Source organism: Chiloscyllium plagiosum, chromosome 4, assembly GCF_004010195.1.
Source record: "Chiloscyllium plagiosum isolate BGI_BamShark_2017 chromosome 4, ASM401019v2, whole genome shotgun sequence".
In the NCBI taxonomy this organism is placed as follows: domain Eukaryota; kingdom Metazoa; phylum Chordata; class Chondrichthyes; order Orectolobiformes; family Hemiscylliidae; genus Chiloscyllium; species Chiloscyllium plagiosum.
In genome coordinates this window covers 60,975,989-60,996,916 of record NC_057713.1, presented here as the reverse complement: position 1 = coordinate 60,996,916, position 20,928 = coordinate 60,975,989, and the positions used below count along the sequence as shown (strand labels likewise).

Below are 20,928 nucleotides of genomic sequence, written 5' to 3'. Positions count from 1 at the left end.
GAGCTCACTGCCTGCAAGGATGCTAGAGGCAGAAGCCCTCATAATATTTAAGAAATATTTAGATGTACATTCACCATACATACAAGTGGCAAGTGCTGGAAAATTGGATTAGGATAGCTAGTGGTTGCTCTGGATTGGCACAGACATGATGGGCTGAAAGGCCTTTTACTGTGCTGTAGACCTCTGTGACTGTATGACTGCACCTCCTCACACTCACTGTCACTGCAGACACAGCTCCTATTTCCTGACCCTCCTCTTGCTCCCTACCCTTCCAAATGCTGCGCATGCTCTCTCCAAATCCCAAACCCCTCCAAAGATCCTCCAAACCCTTCCTCCTGAGTTTGTTCCTCCAAAACTCTGCAGATCCTGCTCACTTTCCTTGCTCTTCCAAACATTCCTTGCACTCGCTATCCCTCCAGACCAGGCTAACATTTTCTAACCCTCCAGTCCCAGATTGCTCTCCAGAACCCTCCTCATGCTCCCAGCCCCTGAAAAACCTCTTCTGTTGTTCCCTGTCCCTCTAGACCACCTCCCACTACCTGCTCCACCAATCCCCTCCCTGCAGTTCTTGAGTTGAGAGAGGAGAAGGTGGAAAAAGATTTAAGCAGGTGGATATGGTTGAGGAATACATCCAGTGACTACTTAATGGCCAGCCTCATGCCTTTCACCATATCCATGACCTTATCCAAACTTCTGCTGCCTATATCATAAATTGAACCATGTTCTATTCACAAATCATTCCTGGGCTCGCTAACCTATACTAGTTCTCGGTCTTGAAATGTCTCCATTTTTAAAATTCTCAATAATACTTTGTAATTCCTCCATAGCACCACACTTCCCTTATTTCTGTCACCTCCTCTAACCCTACAACTCTCCAAAATTCCTATATATCTCCAAATCTGGTCCTTTACAAATCTGCTATGTCCGGCTCCCAAAAGAGCTACCCAGTTAACCCCATTCTCTAGCCCTATCCCGGTAGCCCTCTAAATACATCACTTTTAAATATATATATATATTCAGCTCTCTTTTACAACTTCTGAGAGAATCCACTTCCAACACTCTCCAATGCAACATATTCCAAATCCTTACAACTCTCTGTGTAAAGAAGTTTGTCATCATCTCACAACTAGCTGTCTTGTTGGCAGTCTTGACGCTATTAATGGAAACAGAACATCCTTCTTTACCCTATCAAAGTTGTTCATAATTTTGAAAACCTCAGTAAGGTCACCTATTAATCTTCTCGGCTCCAAGAATAAGTCCAATTTCTATAATCTTTCCTTGCATCAATAATTCTTCATTCCTGGTATCATTCTCGTAAGTCTGCTTTGAACTTTCTCCAAGGCTTTAACATCCACCTTTCTCTAAGGTGCCCAGAACTGAATACAATACTCCAAATGTGGCCTGACCACTTATTTGTAGAGGTGTACAAATACGTTCTTGCTTTTATATTGTATGTCTTCATTTAAAAATCCAAAGATCCTATAAGTCTTCTTAACATCTATTTCAATTTGCCTGGCCACCTTTAGAAAATCGTGCTCATGAACCCCAAGGTCCCTCTGCTCTAGTACTCCCCTTAAAGTTGTACCATCAAGCCGGTATTGTCTCTTTGTGTTTCTTCTACTAAAGTGCATTACACATTTCTCTGCATTGAAATTCATCTGCCAGGTGTCTGTCTTTTTGACCAATTTATTAATGTCCCTCTGAAGTCACTCAGCATTACCTTCACAATTCATTATTCACCTTAGCTTAGTATCATCCACAAATTTAGGAATTTTCCTCTTAATACCCATCTCTAATTCATTTAAACAAATCAGAAAAGACAAAGGTCCCAACACCAATCCCTGGAGAACACGCCTTCAACTCATCTCCAATCTTTTAGCCAACTTCTAATTTAAGTTGCCAAGTACCCAAACATTTCTAATTGGCTAACGAATCTGCTATATGGCTCCATTTCAAATGCTTTCTGAAAGTTAAAATATACAACATCCACAACATTACCCTCATCCATTGCCTGTGTCACCTTGCCAAAGAACTCAATTAATCTGTCAGACGACTTCTCTAACCCACTCTCTTCTTTAACACGCATTTGGCCATGTGAGATAACATCTCTGCATGTAATCTGGTATCAAAACTTGTTTGCTGAAGCTCCTGTGAACTTTCTTGGTTTATTAAACCATATAAAAGAACTTATAAAACTGTAAGTTGTTGGCTTTGACTTGCCTTCTAGGACTATCCTCCAACAATGGTTGAGGGACAAGGTGGTACAGTTAATTGAAGGATAGTGAAGTCATTGGCACTTCATATTATCCAGCCATATTTTATGATGAACAGCTGAACAAGACGTAATCAGAGAACCTTGAATCCACACTCCTTGGACTTGAACAAGGAGAACAATGTGGATGGAAGAGAATAAAGGTTTTCCTTGAGAATGATTGGTAGCTTCCTAAGTATTCTCTTGAATGGAAAGTTAAAGATTATTTTTCTATTCATGTTGTTATTAAAATTGAAATGGCAAAAGGATAGGAAGAAGTGGAAGACACAAGCAAGAAGTTTATTTTTATTTTTGAAACATAGTTTAATTCCTCAGATCAATCTCAGTTGGGGTCGGATTCATCAGTCACGTTTGCAGATGGCAGTCCTTGTCTCCCCATGACCATCCTTTAAGGAATGTAGCCCCTGGAATGAAATAGCAGACTTCAAGGGTACTTCGTGCAGATTTCTAAAATGCGATTGCAAAAATCACAGATGAGTCAGACATTGACCAACATTACCCTTTTCTCATCATGAAGTCAGTGGTGTCATGAGATGGTGCTGTCACTACTCCTAGTGCATGATCTAAAGTACACTTCTCAATGAATGCTCCAGCTGATGATACAATTCTATGATCATGTCCCACAACATCCCTATTTAGCAGGGGCACTGAGACTCTCATATTTGGAGGAGATTCCATTCTGTGCAATTCCTGCAATTCCTCCACGTCATGAGATGACATTTTGCTGCAAATCTGTGTTTGGAGGCTGTTCAGCAACTGCTGGAATTTGCTGCTTGCTCATGGACTTCGAGGTACATGTGGCTATTTATTACACAGCAGCCACAGAGGCAACAACAGTTCAACCTAAATCCACTAGTTGCATTGCTTATTAGTTGCAATGAGCCTATGTGGGGAGTATCAGCAAAGCAGCTCCTTAGTAATATGATCAATCAACAGTTACAGCACATGCAAATGACAGTTTAGTATAATCATCCAGATATTGGTATATGGAGGCCTCTGGTAATGAGGACAATGGGATATCTTTACATGAAGCTTTAACATTGCAGACCTTACTCAGATAGATGCTGTAGGAAATTTTCAGAGTGATAGGATCAATTACACCTCATTCCACTCCACCCCGCTATGTCACAAGAAAGGCAACATTGCACTGGTTATTACTTATTGTGAAATAACTCTCAGTTTTGTGCGTGATAAGAGCACCTCCAAGCCTTGTGCAGTCAATGAGACCTTGGAATATGTTGGCGATTTGCTTACTGCAGATGGCTCATTAAATTTCACTTATGATTACTTCTGCCCTTCAGAGATTACTAGAATGAATTTATATTGATCAATGTCATGGTCCAGATTTCTTGTGGCCAGGGTTATGATCAACATAGTTGGTCATTGCCTGAGATACACGTCCAGAATTTACATATACAGATGTCTTTAACCTGCAACGTGTAAGTGTCTGATGAATGCAATTGGCTGAGGATCAGCATCTGTGATGATGAGGATCTCAGAAGTACCCAAGGTAGATCAGTTATTTGATGATTCAGCCTAAAGACCGTTACAAATATTTCAGCTTTGTCATTTACACTGAAGTGCTGGCTCTTCTATCGTTGAGTATGGAGATATTTGTGGAGCCCATTGCTCCAGTTAATTGTTTAATTGTTTTTCACAACTGGATGTGACGAAACTGAAGAACTTTGAATGTGCAATTACTAAAAATACTCAATATTTGCAAGTGTTAATATTCCCTGTTTAATTTCAGTGATGTGCACAGGGAGCAAGGTAATTGCCTGGATGGTCATTTCTTTAAATTACAGATTATACTGTTGCAACTGGTTTACTTTGAACATTCACCCCCTATTCAGAGCCAGAAAAAGGTCACTGGATCCCAAATGGTAACTCTGTTTCTCCCTATAGATGCTGCCAGATCTGCTGAGTTTCTCCAGCAATTTCTGTTTTTGTTTCAGATTTCCAGCATCCACAAATCTTTGTTTTATTTATGTCAAGCTTTCATGGTCTTTTACTTTTCTATTAAGCAAAATTTGAATCAAAGGGCTGAAATATGGTGAAATAGCGTGCAAGGTATTTCAATTGTATTTCAATCGAAACACACCTCGATCTTGTGCAAATATTCTCCCTAGCCAGTCATAGTCACATGATCTCTGCCTGCAGTTTGTGTGGGCCCCATAGTAGTAATTTTAGATTGACCTAATAAAGATGAGTGTTGAGCATACATCTGTGTTGTACACTCATAACAGAGTGTACAAACCAAGTTTCTACTCTATGGAAAAGATTGCAAGTGGTCCTCCAATGCAGCCAAGCCATACTCTTGAGACTTGCTGAATTTGCTACCTGAATTTGCTTTGTAGCAGGGATGGCAACCAGACTCGCCACTGAGTCAAAATCTCCAACAGTGAGATAAAGATGACAGAGATGACATTAAAGATAGTGAGGAACTGGGATGGCACCAGTACAGCCAGAGGCCTTTGGCAATAATTAACTTAAGTGAGCTGTCACTTGCTAACAGCCATGTCCAACTTCTCTTGCCATCCTTTCTCCTCATCAAAGACCAAGGTTACTGGGACACTGCTTTTCCAGGAATATACTACACACAAATATTTCAAAACAAATAATAATTTAAGTAATATGCATAAATGTCTCCAAACTAATTATTCTCCAAAAGCCAGCACAAACTCCCTTAAGTATCAGTCATCTGAAGTTTTTATGGTCGTGCTTTAATTTATATTAATTTCTCAATTTTTAATGGGAAAATACATTAAGTACAATTTCATATTACTTTCAATTTTCATAATTTATCAACAACTAGAAACAAATTCATAAAAGTTAATGTAAAATAGCAAAGCTAATTGTAATGTATAGATAGAATGGTATTAATTATGTATTTAACATTTATGGTCCATAGCACCCAGGTTGTAAAATATATTTCAGATTATGAATAATAGATTAGAAGATCTACCATTTCGCATAGGTTTTGCATTATATTGTTTACATCATAGAAACATGCCAATTTGATAAATTGGAAAGAAAAGGTCAAACTAAAACATTCATGATTGCTGGGTAATTGAGGCAAAATATTCCTAAGTTAAATCATTTTCTTCACTAAAGCATTCTTAACTATTTACCCCATAAATTTGTACAACAATTCTCAAAACATGGAATTGCAATCATTTGTGAAAAACACAAGCTCATGGGAAATTTACCATAGTTCTTTACAAGGCTGGTTAAGAGATATCCCCTGCTGGAGAACATCTTCTGAAGATAATCTCCGTATATAACATCACCCTAATAAATTGCTATTCAAAAGGGATATTAAAAAAGCTGTTTGGAGAAACCCTGAAAGTGAAGACTATGACAAAGCAAAATTTTAAAAAGCAGAAATTGGAAGTTGTGAGGATGTTATATAGACAATGTATCAAGAACAATTCTACACATTTAGAATTCCTTTCCTGTCTTAAACAGCCTTTGTGATTTACACAGAAACAGTAATATGTAAAGATTTCCATCAGAACATTTTTATCTTCTACCATTGTCTGATTCCAAATTCTCAGATTGAAGTAGTTTCTCTTCAAGGCGGAATGGCATCAGATCTTTTCGTGTAATGATGCCAAGGACACGATTTCTCAAGTCAACAACGGTCAAGTGTCGAAGTCCCAGTGTTCGAAAAATGATGTAAGTTCGTTGAAGAGAAAAATTAGCATGGACTGTCATTGCTGATTGGTTGATATGTGGTTTCTAAAGATAACAGAGACAGGTAAGAGAATTGTATAGATAAAAGAGTTAATGAAGACTGACCACTAACAGTTAACAACAAACAACATATGCTTAGCCTACATACATTAAATTTAAGAAGTTAACATATTGAAAAATAATCTCTTTATAGTTGGTGGTATTCTGAAAGCACTTGTTTAACATCAGAATGTAATTTTTGTGTAGCTGATATCAAAACAAATGTATCAAAGTCATCATACTTAAACAAAGTACAGTGTCAGAAAAAATATTGAATGATGATTGAATATCAATCTATAAAAAAAAATCCCATATCCTCTGACCATGCACAATCCTGACTTCCACATCACTAAAATGGTCATAATGACACTGGACTCACAATTTCGTAGAATTTACAAGAAGGGGTACTTGTGCACAAAACACAAATCTGGCACACAGATAAAGCAGATAATTAGGAAGGCAAATTAAATGTTGGCCTTTATTTCAAAAGGATTAGAGTGTAAGAGGAGGGAAGTCTTTACTGCATTTGTATAAAATGCTGGTGAGATCATACCTGGAATACTGTAAGCAGTTTGGTCCCCTTAAATAAAATATATAATATCATTGGAGGCAGTTTAAAGAAGGTTCACTAGGATAATCATCGATATGGAAGCATTTTCTTACAAGCAAAAGTTAAACTCTGTTCATTGAAATTTAGAAGAATGAGAGATGATCTCATTGAAACATGTAGAGTTCTTAAGGGGAAGTACTGAGAAGATATTTCCCATCATGGGACACTCTGGGACCAGAAGGCATCACCTAAGACTTAAGAGACACCAATTTAAGACCAAGATGAGGAGGAATTCTTCTCTCAGAGGGTTGAGCGTCTTTGAAACTCTTTGCCACAGACAGCTGTGAAAGATTCTTAATGTGTAGGGGAATCAAGAGTTATGTGGAAAGAGCAGGAAAGTGTACACGAAAAGTATTGGATCAGCCATGATCCTACTGAATGGCAGAGAAGGCTTGAGGGGCTGAACAGCCTATAGTTGGTCGTATTTCTTATAGTCTACAAAACAAAACTAAGGGGCTACATCTACCAGAATGATTAGTCTCGATGGGGTGAAGACTGACTGATGACCTATTCATGGTCTCAAATTTGTGAAGAATTTTGATCGGAAACATGGAAAAGATGCTTCCATTTGTAGGCCACGGAAAAGCAATTGGCCAGAAATATAATACTGTCATTAAAAAATCCAATAGTGAAATCAGGAGAAGCATCTTTAACTAGTAAGCAGTTAGAATGTGGAGCTTACAATCATATAAAACAATTGAAATGAAAAGCAGAAATGCATTTAAGGGGATAAGCTGAAGAAAGAAAATAAATCGAAATGATCAGCACCTTTTGCGAATCCTCAGATATTGACAAAGTCCATTCCAAATGCAGAAATGATGTGGAGTGCTGGTGTTGGACGGGGGTGGACAAAGTTAAAAATCACACAATACCGTACAAACTTCGAGCACTGCTCTTTCATCAGGGAGCTAGTGGAGCAGGATACATTGGACCCAGAATTTATAAGTAAAATATCAAAATGTCATGCAACTGATGCGATGTATTAGACAAACATAGATGGCTGTTAAGTCTCTAATCACTTAGAATGAGTGTCATGTGACTTTTAACCAAATACAGAAAGACATGAATAATGTTCAGCTCAGACTGAGGAGTGTTAAGTAACATTTATGTTGGGCAATATCTGTCTTCAACAAAACAGAACCCAACCTTTGACATTCAATGGTGTTACTATCAATGAATACCACCCCATTAACAACATCCTGTGGATCACTATTTTCTAGAAACTGAACTGGACAAGCCATATAAATACTGTGGCTACAAGAAATTTTATGGCAAATAACTTATCTCCTGACTCCTCAAAGCCAGTCCACCATCAGCATGGCATAAGTTGGACTGTGATGGAATATCTCCCCATTTGTCTGGATGAATGCAACTCCAAAAACACTTGAAAAGATTAATTCCATCCAGAACACAGCAACCCACTTAATTGGCAGCTGTCTAGCAACTTCCATATGTACTCCTTTCACCACTGATGTACAGAGAGCTACTACTGTGCAATCTATAAGATGCATGGCAGCAATTCACCAAGACTCCTTAGAAACCACTTTCCAAACCCATGCCCCTAAAACAACAAGTACAACAGATAAATGGGAATATCCCCACCTGCAAGTTCCCCTGCCTTGGAGCAATGCTGCTGGCCCTTCACTGTGTCAAAATCCTGGAAGTCCTTTCCTAACAGTACCTATACTTATGGACTGAGCAGTTCAAGAAAGTAGTTCATCATCATTGCTCCAGGACAATTACATTAGATTACAGTGTGGAAACAGGCCCTTCGGCCCAACAAGTCCACACCGCCCCGCCGAAGCGCAACTCACCCATACCCCGACATTTACCCCTTACCTAACACTACGGGCAATTTAGCATGGCCAATTCACCTGACCTGCACATCTTTGGACTGTGGGAGGAAACCGGAGCACCCGGAGGAAACCCACGCAGACACAGGGAGAACGTGCAAACTCCACACAGTCAGTCGCCTGAGGCGGGAATTGAACCCGGGTCTCAGGCGCTGTGAGGCAGCAGCGTGCCGCCCATATATGAATGGAATTAAATGCTGGCCAAGCCATCAACATCAACATCCAGTGAATGAACAAAAGAAAACTGACCTTGGTGAGAAATGCATTTCATGCAGTTATCAAGTCATAGAGGCATACAGCATGGAAATAGGCCTTTGGCCCAAATTGTCTATACTGACCAGGTTTCCAAAACTGAACTAGTTTGATTTGCCTGCATGCATTTGGCCTATAACCTCTAAGTCTTTCCTATGCATGTACCTGTCCAAATGCCTTTTAAATGTGGTAATTGTACCCACCGCTACCTCTTCCTCTGGCAACTCATTCCATTTATACATATCCTCTGTGTAAAAATGTTGCCCCTTAAGTTCTTTTTAAATCTTTCCCCTCTCATCTTAAACCTATGCCTGCTAGTCTTGGACTCCCCTCCCCTGGGAAAAGGATCCTAGCCATTCACCCTATTCATGCCCCTCATGGTTTTATAAATCTCAATAAGGTCATCCCTCAGCTTCCTACATTCCAGGGAAGAAAGCTCCAGTCTATCCAACCTCTCCTTATAACCCATACCTTTCAGTCTTGGTAATTAAATTTTTTGCAACCTTTCCAGTTTAATAACATTCTTCCTGTAGCAGAACAACCAGAATTGTACGCAGTACACTGTAAGTGGCCTTACCAATGTCTTGTACAGCTGTAATATGACATCCTAACTCTGTACTCAATGCTCTGTCCAATGAAGCAAGCGTGCCAAATGCTTTCTTCACCACCCTGTCTACCTGTGACACAATTTTCAAGGAACTATTTACATGCACCCCTAGGGTCTCTCTGTTCAAAAACATTCCCTAGGGCCATACCATTAACAGTGTAAATCATGTCCTAGTTTGTCTCAGCAAAATGCAACACCTTTCATTTATCTGAATTAACCTCCATCTCACATTATTTGACCCACTGGCCCAGTTGATCAAGATCCCCTTGTACTCTTAGTTAACCTTCTTGCTGTACACAACACCACCAATTTTGTGTTGCCCACAGACTTACCAACCATGCCTCCGATACTCTCAACCAAAACATTTATATCAATTACAACAGTGGACCCAGCACCAATCCTTGCCGCACACCACTGGTCACAGGCCTCCAGACTGAACAACAACCCTTTACCACTACTCTCTGCCTCTCACCTTCAAGACAATCATGTATCCAATCTTTCTGAATCCCATGTGATCTTGATAATCAGTCTATCATGTGGAGCCTTGTTGACGGTCTTGTTAAAGTCTACGTAGACAGTGAATACCACTCTGCCTTCATCTATCTTCTTGGTCACTTCATCAAAAAATTTGATCAAATTTGTAACACATGATTTCCCACGCACAAAGCCATGTTGACGATTTCTAATCAGTCCTTGCATTTCCAAATTCTGTAGATCCTGTCTCTCAGAATCCTCTGCAACCACTTATCCCCCACTGATGTTAGGCTCACTGGTTTATAGTTCCCTGGCTTTTCATTGCAGCCTTTCTTAAGTAGTGGCACAACCCTCCAGTCTCCCGGCACCTCTCCCATGGCTATCAATGATGCCAATATTAGATTAGATTACATTAGATTAGATTAGATTACATTACAGTGTGGAAACAGGCCCTTCGGCCCAACAAGTCCACACCGACCCGCCGAAGCGAAACCCACCCATACCCCTACATTTACCCCTTACCGAACAATACGGGCAATTTAGCTTCGCTAATTCACCTGACCCTGCACATCTTTGGACTGTGGGAGGAAACCGGAGCACCCGGAGGAAACCCACGCAGACACGGGGAGAACGTGCAAACTCCACACAGTCAGTCGCCTGAGGCGGGAATTGAACCCGGGTCTCTGGCGCTGTGAGGCAGCAGTGCTAACCACTGTGCCACCGTGCCGCCCACCAATATCTCAAGCAAGGAGGCCTGCTGATTCTTTCCCATCTTCCTACCTGAATACACTTGATCAGATCTTGGGGATTTATCTACCTTTGTGTTTTAAGATCTCCAACACTTCCTCTTCTGTAATGTGGACTCGTTTCAAGATATAATTATTTATTTCCTGAGTTCCCTAGCTTTCCTCTTAAGTTTATTCCTAAACCCCTTATACTCAAGGGACTCATTTGATCCCAGCAGCTTATACCTGACATATGCTTCCTTCTTTTCCTTGACCAGAGCTTCAATATCTCTAGTTATTCAGTGTTCCCTATCCTGCCAGCCTTGCCCTTCACACAGGAACATGCTGGCCCTGAACTCATTATCTCGCTCTTGAAAGCTTTCCATTTGCCAGACATCCCTTTACCTGTGAAGAGCCTTCCTTAACCAACTTTTGATTGTCTAACATTGTCAAAGTTAGTCTTGTCCCAATTTTGAACTTTAACTTGTTGACCAGAGCGTTCCTTTTACGTTTTATTTTAAAACTATTTTAAAACTAATGGAATTATGGTTTCTGGTCCCAAAGTGCTGCCCCACTAACACCTCAGTCACTTGCTCTGACTTATTTCCCAAGAGGAGGTCAAGTTTTCATGCTACTCTAGTAGGGTCATGTGATTGAGAAAGTTTTCCTCAACACACTTAGTAAATTATCCCCCATCCATGTCCTTAACACAATGGCAGTCTCAGTCTATGTTTGGAAAGTTAAAATCTCCTACTATTACAACTCTATTATTCTTACAGCTATTTGCAATCACCTTACATATTTGCTCCTCAATTTCCTGCTGACTATTGGGGAGCCTGTAAAACAACCCCATCAAAGTGACCACCCCCTTTTTATATCTCAGTTCCTCCCATATAGCTTCACTGGATGATCCCTCAGGAATATCCTAATTACTGCCGTGATGTTATCCCTAATACCATCCCCCCACCACCACCCCCACCCCCCCCCCCCCCTTGCTTCCCCTTCTATCCTTCCAATAGCATTTGTATCCTAGAACATTGAGCTGCCAGTTCTGTCCGCCCTCAGCCATGTTTCTATAATAGCTATGATATCCCAGTCCCATGTTCCCAACCATGCCCTAGGTTCACCTGCCTTACCTGTTAGGCCTCTTTATTGAAATAAATGCAATTATAACTGTAATTCATAAATCTTCCCTCATTCCTTGCTGTGCTCTTGCTTGCCTGTCTATTTAACTTGCTCTCTAACTTCTGTATTAGCCTCAATCTTCTCTTTTGTTTCACTGCTATCTTGGGTCCCACCCCCCTGCCAGAATAATTTAAACTCTCCTAAGTAAATCTAACAAATCTCCCCACCAGGATATTGATCCCCCTCGAGTTCCGGTATCTCTTGTACAGGTCACTCTGCCCCAGAAGTGATTCCAATGACAATGCATCTATTGCATTTAATATTCATAGCTGTAATATTTTCAGGAGAGAGAGAGAGAGTGAAACATGGAGAATGGAAGGTGTAGACAGATGGAGTGATTATTCTAGTGAAGGGTTAAATCACAACCTTAGAATGAAAGAATGACCAAAGGGATGTAAAAATATTAAACCCTTTTGGATTTAGAAGAATGTTCTCATTCTTTTTCTTTAAAGGTATCGGGGCAAGGGTATTGGGTAGTAGCTAACATCCCATCCCAACCAACAAGATACTTCACCTGATTGCCCAGCAATCAGCTCAGAAACTAAAAACAATACAGGCCTTACCATTGACAACTCAGCTCATCAGAGCTGACCTGCTTCTGGCTAAGTCCACTGGTTGAAGCCTAACCCTTAATGGAACCAGCAGCGAGAAGGTAAATGTTTCTTCTTCCTGTCACAGTGTGGGAGTCATGGGGATATGGCATGGTCAGGGTGTTTGGAGTCAGGGTAGGGCTGTCCACAGTTTTCAGGGACTACCTCTTGCCCCTTCGTCCACTCCTCCAATTTTCTCCAGAGTTTGGCAATTGAAATCTCCCCTAACCCAGAAGGCAGATCTCCATGTTTTCCCAGTCAGAAACTTTGCCAGCTTGGGAAGATGGTGAGCTAAGGAATTTGTGTGGTTAATTTGTCGCATGATTTGTTTATAATAGAATTTGTTATAATGTAGCACAATGATTATTTGGAACTTCAGGGCTTTAATTGCTGTCGAGTTGAGAAAGTTCTCAGTGGACCTTCTTGCTCTGTAATTTAATGCTGAGGTGCGCAAAGTTTCTCTCCTGGGCCAACTGACCCCATTACTTCCTTTTCTCTGGGGAGGGAGAAATTGCACCCAAAGAATTCAGAAATTAGAAGGGAAATCACATAATGCTCAGTGAATTTTATAAACTCCAAAGATTACAGAGAAGATTCAAGGAGCAGGATGTAGACTTTTCAGAGAACATGTATGGGTAATACTATAAGAATTGCTTAGCAATCATAAAGCAGACTGCTAAAAGTTGACGCATGCAATTATTCTGGAATATACAAGAATTTACTACATGCAAGTGCAGTGTTCCTGCAGGATTTTCCTTATAAACTAAAAGTTTGGATCTTGGCATGCAAGACATTCTTATATAGGAAGTACCCATATAAAGGTAAACTTTGCTTCACCATTAAGAGATTGGAAAATATTAGACACCTAATTCAGTTACTGCTATATAAAATCTTGCTGATAATGCAAAAAACCGAAGTAAATGACAGCACAGAGTCAACACAGCAGGGCTCTTGTGGCACAGTACCCCTACCTCTAAGCCAGGAGGTCCTCCTGCTTCAGAGATGTGTAATAATATCTCTGAACAGGTTGATTAGAAAATATCTAAAGTCTGCATACTGACAGATCTTTGTACAGTTGGCTTACCAAATTGACATAGTAGTCCTTATAACGATTGTCAGTTCTGTACTCATTCAGGAGAAGATTCATCTTAGTTGAGTTTATCAGCTTGGCAGACATCTATTAATAAAATAACAACAACAGCTGGTTATGCATCCTTTAACATAATAAAACATCCCAACACACTTCGCATGATTGTTACCAAACAAATTTTGATATTATTTAGGATATGTCTAAAGAGATCAGCTTTCAGAGATATCCTTAGACTGGAAAGAGAGCTGGAAAGCCAGAATGATTGTAAAAGGGAATGACAGAACTTAGAGTCTGAGCGACCAATGGCCCATCTGCCAACAGTGCAGTCATTGTAATTGGGGATGATCAAGAGGTCAGAATTAGATGAATGCAAAAGTATTGGAAGGTAGTAGGGATGGAGAAAGTTGCAGAGATAGGATAGGTGAGGCCATTGATGGCAACCAAGGACGGGAATTTCAAAACAGTTCTTTCGCTAATTAGGAATGTATACAACGTCAGTGAGCATAGGAGTGATTGTTGAGTGGACTTGGTGCAAATTAGGACATTGAGTAGCTGAACTTTGGATAGTTTCAAATTAAGGAGAGTGAGTGATGAAAGGTCAGCCAGACGTGGATTGAAATTGTTAAGTCTAGAAATAACAAAAAGAGAAATAATGGTTTCAAAAATGTTGGGGTAGGAACAGATTCAAGTGATGTCATGCGTGGAAATAGATGTCCTCATGATGGAATGATTGTGTCAGCTATCTCAAGATCACACTTAATGAGTGAACATGGCTTGATATCAGATGTTTGCATGGAGAGGGGTAGAATCAGTGCCCAGAAGCAAAGTATATGGCAGAGGAAATGTCTTTGGGCTGCCCAACATTTAGCTGGAGACATATTCTGCTCATCCAGTATAGGTGACAGACAAGCAGTCTGATCATTTAGAGACAGTGGAATAATTGAGAGAGAGTGTGGTGACATAGAATCAGTGTTGATACCGTGGGCTGAATATTAGCTACCAAGATGGTAGCATAAAGCATAAAGTGAAATGTATCCCAAAAGAATGATTTTCACTCAGGGGTGTAGGGGAGTGGAGGGACTGTGGTGGGAGGTTGGACCAAGGGCAAGCAAGTACTAAGTCAACCAAAACACTCGATTGAAACTTCCCAGCTAAAAAACAAAAGCTGCTCACCAGAGAGTTTTCTTAACTCTTACTGACAATTACAGCCTTTTCTTTTTTTAAACTTTAATGCGCAGAGCATTTAGAAACTTTAAAACAAGATCATTATACTGACTCTTTCTGCCTTTCAACAGCATTTATTTCTATTACATGAATATATGAGTCACATACTAGCCTTGCAATAGCCAAATGCAATCTGTTTTAATTCAAAGTTAAAAATCACACAACACCAGGTTATAGTCCAACAAGTTTAATTGGAAGCACACTAGCTTTCGGGTGCCACTCCTTCATCAGGTGATAGCGGAGGACACAATTCCAAGGCACAGAATTTATAGCAAAAATTTACAATGCGATGTAACATTGAAAAATACCTTGATTGTCTGTTGAGTCTTTCGTCTGTTCGAATACCATGATAATTTCATTTCTTTCATGTGTAAGTCACAAAACCTTTTTTTAAAAGTTGCTTTCTCAGGTTAGCTGTAACAATGGGTGATAGCTAGACAATATGTTGAAGGTGTTAGCCCCCTGTGTTCTCTGCCTATGCCATGATGTTTAGATTGATTCTAATCTAAAAAGTGAGATAACAGAGTTTTACATGAATTCATGCAGTTTTTGAGCAAAGCACAATGTAACTCTGCAAGTACAAATTCACCTCACAAAATATATGTGTGTGTCTCTGTCTGGGTTGGGGGCTGAGAGTGTGAGAGAGGGTGTATATGTGTGTGTAGTGAGTGTAGAGTGACAAGTCTGTGAGGGGGTGCATATGTGAGTGTGGGAGGGTGTGCGTGTCTGGGATAGGGGGATTTTTAACTTTGTACACCCCAGTCCAACATCGGCATCTCCAAATCATGTTTTAATTCAGCACTGAGTTCAAATGGCTCTATTGAGTCCGGGATTCATTCCTGTGTGAATGCCATCTTTCCCACACTGGCAAATATTGATTGTGAAGAAGATGGGGATGGAAGGTCTGTGGACTCTTCCCAACTCTGCAAAAATCAAGTCATGCATGTTTAAATTGTGCCACTGAAAAGCGGCACATGGATGAGCAATAAAAGGGGGCCCAGCATAGATCACTGGGGAGCACCAAAGCTAATGGCACAGAAGCAGGAAGAGAAGCCACAAAGTTAATTCACTGCTTATATATACTTCTAATTAACCATTCAAAGAAGTTATGACCAACCTCTGGGCAGGTGAGTCTTCTGACCCTGAGGTAGGGACACTACCACTGCACACAGGAGCCCTTGATTCACTAATTATAACAAATAGATAGGAAGGGAATCAAGTGAAAGCGTTCTCACCCAATTGGATGGCAGTAAAGAAGAAATGGAGAAGGATGGTGTCAAAGGCTTTAGGCAGGTCATGATGAGTCAGATGGGAGAGTTTGCCTTTGACAAAATCACATGGAATGTCATTTGTCTCTTTGATAATAGTGAAACAACACTGTGCCTAGTGGTAAAATCTGATTGGAAGGATTAAATCACAGAACCCCTGAAAAGATTGGCACGGATTTCGAGAGAATTAATAATATGTTTCTAGAGAGGAAATGATGTTGGTGTTAGTGGTATAATTTGCAAGGACTGAGAGGGTCGAGGTTTAGATTTTCAAGGAGTGAGTGATGATGACAAATTTCAAGGAGTGAGGAAGCTTTACATCAAGAAAGAAAGCATCAGTGACATCAGCTAATATTGGACCAGAAAAGAAAGGAGGGTGGTCAGCTGCTTAGTGAGACTAGGATAGAGAGAGCAGGTCTGACAGCATTTGCGGGGAGACAGCAGAATTAATGTTTTGGATTGAGTTACCTTTCCTCAGAACTTACTTTTCCAACAATTTCTGTTTTTGTTTCTGATTTACAGCATTCTTAGTTCTTTCCATTTTTATTTAGAGGGAGCACAAGTGGGTCTTTTGGATTCTTCTGTCAAGAAGAGCTGAGAGGTTAAGAGGAATGAAAGGAGAAGCTAGAGGAATGTAGTTAAAAATCACACAACACCAGGTTATAGTTTTGAAGCACCAGCTTTTGGAGCACCACGTCTTCATCAAGTGTTTGTGGAGAATAAGATTGCAAGACACAGAATTTATAGCAAAGGTTTTGCTACAAATTCAGTGTCTACAAAGTAATTCTCCACAACCACCTGATGAAGGTGCAGTGCTCCGAAAGCTAGTCCTTCCAAATAAACTCTAACGCGGTGTTGTGTGATTTTTAACTTTTGTACACCCCAGTCCAACACCAGCATCTCCAAATCATGACTGAAGGAATATATAGGTTTAGGGTTAGGGCATAGAAGTTTGGGTCTGTGAGTTAAGGGAAGGGGAAAAAGAGGCAGCTGAACAATCCTCTTAATCTTAGAGGCAAAGAATTCCACAAATTTTGTTCTTTGAAGGGATGGTGGAGAAGAAAGGAAAGAGAGATTTAAGAAAACACTTTGTAACAAAGAAACTGGAATTTGTATTACAGACCAGGATGGTCATGAAATAGTAAGTAGCTTTAATGAACAGGTGAGGAGCCATTTGTGCTTTGTTGGGTCCAGCCAATGCAATGCTAAACCATTTGCTACCATTACAGTCAACACTTTTATATCAAAAACTGGGTAGAATGTGGAACTCACGACCATAGGAAGTGGTTGAGGTAATTTGCGTAGATGTGATCTATATGGACTTCAGTAAGGAGAACAACAAGGTTCCCCATAGGAGACTGATTAGCAAGGTTAGATCTCATGGAATACAGGGAGAACTAGCCACTTGGATACAGAACTGGCTCAAAGGTAGAAGACAGAAGGTGGTGGTGGAGGGTTGTTTTTTAGACTGGAGGCCTGTGACCAGTGGAGTGCTTCAAGGATCGTTGCTGAGTCCTCTACTTTTTGTCATTTACATAAATGATTTGGATGTGAGCCTAAGAGGTTAGTAAGTTTGCAGATGACACCAAAATTGGAGGAGCAGTGGACAGCGAAGAAGGTTACCTCAGATTACAACAGGATCTGGACCAGATGGGCCAATGGGCTGAGAAGTAGCAGATGGAGTTTAATTCAGATAAATGCAAGATGCTGCATTTTGAGAAAGCAAATCTTAGCAAGACTTATATACTTAATGGTAAGGTGCTGGGGAATGTTGCTGAACAAAGAGACCTTGGAGTGCAGGTTGATAGCTCCTTGAAAGTGGAGTCGCAGGTAGATAGGATAGTGAAGAAAGAATTTAGTATGCTTTCTTTTATTGGTCAGAGTATTGATAACAGGAGTTGGGGGGTCATGTTGCGACTGTACAGGACATTGGTTAGGCCACTGTTGGAATATTGCGTGCAATTCTGGTCTCCTTCCTATCGGAAAGATGTTGTGAAACTTGAAAGTGTTCAGAAAAGATTTACAAGGATGTTGCCAGGGTTGGAGGATTTGAGCTACAGGGAGAGGCTGAACAGGCTGGGGCTGGTTTCCCTGGACCGTCGGAGGCTGAGGGGTGACCTTATAGAGGTTTACAAAATTATGAGGGGCATGGATAGGGTAAATAGGCAAAGTCTTTTCCCAGGGATTGGGGAGTCCAGAACTAGAGGGCATAGGTTTATGGTGAGAGGAGAAAGATATAAAAGAGACCTAAGGGGCAACATTTTCACACAGAGGGTGGTACGTGTATGGAATGAGTTGCCAGAGGAAGTGGTGGAGGCTGGTACAATTGCGACATGTAAGAGGCATTTGGATGGGTATATGAATAGCAAGGGTTTGGAGAGATATGGGCCGGGTGCTGGCAGGTGGGACTAGATTGGGTTGGGATATCTGGTCGGCATGGACGGGTTGAACCGAAGGGTCTGTTTCCATGCTGTACATCTCTATGACTCTAAGTCCTCTGTTTCCATGAAATTACAAATTTATTTATCGATACCAAAAAATAGATAACAAAAATTAACATTTGCAGACCAAATTGAAGCATGTGCAATAGTTTTAACCATTTTAACGAGCTCTGAACTCTCAAATTGCATCATACATGGGGTTTCTCAGGAACATTACAGGGGAATGACTGTTGATGCTTTCAAAATGAAATTAGACAAATATGTGCAAGCAAGAGATGCTGAGGTATGTTCAAAAGTCTGGGTTAGACAGCCGGAATGGGAGGAGGCTTGTGAAGAACAAAGGCTAGTTGAACTAAATGGTATGTTTCTGTACTGTACATTGTATCTAATTCTATAAAGTAGATATTTACTATATCACATCAATGCCATATGAAGTTAACGTAAGAGCAGGAGTAGGCCAAATGATGCCAGAGGCTGATCCATTATTCACTAGATTATGACTAATCCTTGGCCATCATTCCACTTTCTCATTGCTCCACATATCATTTGAATCCTCGAGAAACCAAAAATCTCTATATCTCAGCCTTAAGTATATTCAATGATTGCACAACCACAATCTTCTGGGGTAGAGAATTCTAAAAAGAGTCACAGGTGTTTGAGTAAAGAAATGTCTCCTTATCTCAGTCCTGAATGATGACCCTCTAACTTAAGATATATATGTACTCTAAATTCTTCAACCAAAAGTGGCAATCTCTTAGTAACTATCCTGTCAAACCCCATCAAAATCATCTGTTTCAAAGATTTTAACTTTACTTCAATACATCAAAGGAATTTTGTTGCTTCACCCACCTTCCCCAGGACCAATGCCAGCTGCCTATGTTCACCAGCGAGTTGCTTACTTCCACATCATTGACAGATTGTTGCACTGCATTAAAGCCAGGCTTGACTCTTCTGACAGAAAAGCAGCATCCCCTCTGTTACCTTTTCATCCTTGGGTCCAATACTATCCTACCTTCAGGTGGCACATTGGCTCAGTGGTTAGCACTGCTGCCTCATGGTGCCAGGGGCCTGGGTTCAATTCCAGCCTCAGGTGACTGCCTGCGTGGAGTTTGCACATTCTCCCTGTGTGGGCATGAGTTTCCTCCGCATGCTCCAGTTTCCTCCCACAGTCCAAAGATGTGCAGCTAAGGTAAATTGGCCATGCTAAATTTCCCATAGTGTTTGGTGCATTAGTCAGGGTGTAAATGCCAGGAAATGGGTGTGGTTGGGTTACTCTTCAGAAAGTTTGTGTGGACCTGTTGGGCCAAATGGCCTGTTTCCACACTGTAAGGAATCTAATCTTTGACACTTGGTTAGTGCAATGAATTGGTGGCATTATTTCCAACTGCAGTTGACATTTGGTAGGTCTGGCAGCATGAGGCAATGGTACTGTTTCTTTATTTACTTCAATGAAAACACAAACCAAAAGACAACTCATAGGTAAGATCTAGGGTGAAATATTGCCTGCTGAACTGGAGATAGTTTTGAACCTTACAAATTCCAAATGGCATAAAAAGCCATTTCTGCAAGACAGGAAATTGCTACAAGATAGCTTAAAAATCAAACAAAATTAAGTGGCTGGCTAAGGAAGCATTCAAGTGAACTATTGTTTCCAAAGATCAATGAATATTTTCTATGTGTACAGTAACATTGAGAGAGGACACAGGTTTACTTTCCAATTACGCCCCTGTTCTGAATCAACAGCCAGCATTAAAGAATGACATGTTTACTCTGCCCATCATTCTTTCCATTATACAGTCCAGCAGTCCAATGCATGAACTTCTCCTGCGCAAACAGAAATGGCAAGTTCCATTTCACCGAGAACAGGAACAAGTAAGAGAAATACTGAAATGTATGTAATTTAAGGACTTCAACATATTTGCTGAAACATGCTCCAAAAACTTTCGAACCCTCTAAAGTAAAAATAATGCATGTGATCTACAGATTCACCCAGGAATTATACAAGATCCTGTACAGATTTGATAAAATGAATGTAGAAATAATGGTTTCCTCTTGTGGGTGAGTCCAGAACCAATGTATTGTTTTAAGATTAGCGGCCACCCTTTTAGAACAGCAGTGAGGAGAATGTTTTTCTCTCAGAGGTTTGTGCAACTTTGGAATTCCCTACTTTGGAAGGAAATGGAGGCAGGATCATTGAATATTTTTAAAGGTGTAGGTAGATTGTTTCTGTTGTCCAACAAAAAATCTGAGGTTATCAGGATTAAATAGAAATGTGGAATTCGAAGTGAATAAGCCGTGGCTTTTTTCCCCAGGAACATCAGAGGCTGAGGAGTGACCTTCTAGCGGTTTATAAAATCATGGATGGCATGGAGAGGGTGAACAGCCAAGGTCTTTTTCCTAGGTTGGGGGAGTCCAGAATGAGATGGCATAGGTTTAAGGTGAGAAGGGAAAGACTTAAAAAAGCCCTGAGGGGTAAATTTTTCACGTGGAAGGTGGTGCATTTATGGAACAAGCTGCAAGAAGTGATGGAGGCCGGTACAACTATAATATTTAAAAGGCATGTTTATGGTTTTATGAATAGGAAGCATTTAAATGGAAATGA

At 40.4% G+C, this 20,928-nt stretch overlaps 1 protein-coding gene across 1 annotated transcript in view; it reads right to left on the bottom strand.

The window, feature by feature from the left end:
* Window positions 1–5,162: 5,162 nt before the first annotated feature.
* The window catches only part of LOC122549475 (chloride channel protein C-like), a 124,148-nt gene continuing 108,382 nt past the window's right edge, over window positions 5,163–20,928 (bottom strand). Inside the window, exons 15-16 of the mRNA XM_043689335.1 lie at window positions 13,388–13,480; window positions 5,163–6,013 (exon numbers count right to left, since the gene is read on the bottom strand). Of these exons, the coding sequence (XP_043545270.1) occupies window positions 5,795–6,013; window positions 13,388–13,480 (312 nt within the window). The 3' untranslated portion in view covers window positions 5,163–5,794. The remainder of the gene's footprint in view (window positions 6,014–13,387; window positions 13,481–20,928) is intronic.